Below are 2,101 nucleotides of genomic sequence, written 5' to 3' on the forward strand. Positions count from 1 at the left end.
GTGAAATCCTCACCCTATGGTCCTATCGATCGGACATACGATCATTATGAGAGAGGTAAATCACAGTACCCGAGTTAACATGGGACGAATCGGATGGAATACAAGGATAGGAAATTTATTCCCCCGTTGTCACTGAGTTTCGATCCGACAGCCTCATTATAGCAACTTTCGCCCCATGCCATCTCGGATGACCCACGGGGTCGTTCTTGTAACGGTTATGTCTCTATGCGTGATTTTTTTTAATCCCCTGTGCTAGGAAATTTGAAAATGCAAGGAGTTTTTTGACAATATTAAACAGTGAAGGGTATTTTCATAAAACAACGACACCTTGGGGACTCTTTCAAAATTTCATTAAAAAAAATAAAAAATGCATGGAAAAAATAATTTTAATATTCTTAAGCAAACACGCGAGGCGGAATTTGGATTAGGGTTACTAATGCTCGCGGATTGAAAAATAGGTCGGCCGTCAGCGCCTCAAGGTGGTTTCCCTCTCATCGATCCGCCGGCGATGTCCGCAAAAAGTTCTAAAGAAAAAGATGCTGCGCCTGGGGAAAGGATGCAGGAGTGCAAGACTAAAACTAAGAAGAAGAAAATTGGTAACGAGATCGACGAGATTTTCCAAGGAAAGAAGAGAAAGAGTGCTCCCGTTGATGGTCAGGAAGCCAATGACGGCGTAAATAAGCTAGATAAGGGGGCAGGGGAGAGCGGTAGCTCAAAAATGAAGGATAAGAAGAAGAGGAGGAAAGGAGCTCTGAATGAAGATTCCAATACGCCAAGCCGCCGCCGGCGTACATCTGACGGCCTCGCCATTTACTCCGCGGATGAGCTTGGTTTCGGGAAGACTGACGCCGGAGGTACCCCTCTTTGTCCCTTCGACTGTTCTTGCTGCTTCTGATCAGTAGAAGGAATTGCCAAGGTGGCTCCTTTCCGTCCGTTTATTGTCCAGTTCTTACTACCCTGAATACCATCATTCGATTGTGTTGTCATCTGTAAACGATTGAGATTTTTTGCAAGACAATCGAACATATTGGTGAATTTATTCGACTCATGCTTTAGCGTTTTAGATTTCTGCAAGTTCTACTTATCTTCATTTGCTTAGATTATGTTGTCCATTATGATCTGTTTACAAGTCTCATTTGATACTTTTTTTCTTCTATTGCTCAATGTTCAGTAATATTGTACTTTGGTGTATGATAAAGTTTTTCTTGAACTGTTAGATTTTTTTTTTAAGATAACCATCAATTATTTGTTTTTTTAGCTATCTTGATGCAAGTAAGGGAATCCAAACTAAGATGTCTTGAGAAGGAGTAACTTTTTTGCTCGACTCCTCGATTTTGTTTATAGTGGATTTATATATTCTCAACCAAGTACAAGATAGAGCCAAATTTTGGGACGTTTAAACTTGTTTGACAAGGTAACTTATTCGAGCCAAGTTGAGTTTAAAATGAATTAATTTTTAAAATAATTGTTCAAATTTGACTTGATTTATTTTTGATGAATTTGAGTTTGGCTTGAATTTGGTTCGTAGATGTTATCGAGTTCTCAATTCAAACTTGATTTAACTTTAGTTTGTTTAAATATTATCGAGCTCTCAATTCAAACTTGTTTGATTATTTGAAATTTTTATTTGTTTGATTGATTATTGAGGGTGATAATTCAAATTTGTTTGTTTATTTTATTTTATTTTTGTCTATTTAGCATGTTGATAGGAGTTTTATTAATGAATATGGTTCATAAATATTACTTACGAATATTGTTCACAAATGTTGTTCATGAACCTTAACAAACTGAACATATGTGTTCAAGCTTGTTTGTTTAGTTTAACGAGTTGTTCAAGTTTATTTATTTAATCAATCTGTATTGAACGAACATAAATAAGCTCTTATCAAGTTGAACACCAAATTTGTTCACGAATGTTCGATTTATTTAGTCTTACGAGGCGTTGAATTTCATGATATTGGATCATTATAGACCAAAAGTTATGTAGTTGGTAGATTTTTAATCTGGGAGGTAAATGGTTTCAGGCAGATATGAAATTATACAGCAAGTTCCAGAGAAACACTTCCTGTGCTAATTCAGTATGGCCTAACATAAATTGAGA

General features: G+C 36.5%; 1 protein-coding gene across 1 annotated transcript; it reads left to right on the forward strand.

The window, feature by feature from the left end:
- The first annotated feature begins 508 nt into the window (after nucleotides 1-508).
- Nucleotides 509-895, forward strand: LOC122011267 (uncharacterized protein C6G9.01c-like). The gene has a single exon (XM_042567659.1). The coding sequence runs from the start codon at nucleotides 509-511 to the stop codon at nucleotides 893-895; it is 387 nt and encodes a 128-aa protein (XP_042423593.1).
- Nucleotides 896-2,101: the final 1,206 nt, after the last annotated feature.

Source organism: Zingiber officinale, chromosome 8A (genome assembly GCF_018446385.1).
Source record: "Zingiber officinale cultivar Zhangliang chromosome 8A, Zo_v1.1, whole genome shotgun sequence".
In the NCBI taxonomy this organism is placed as follows: domain Eukaryota; kingdom Viridiplantae; phylum Streptophyta; class Magnoliopsida; order Zingiberales; family Zingiberaceae; genus Zingiber; species Zingiber officinale.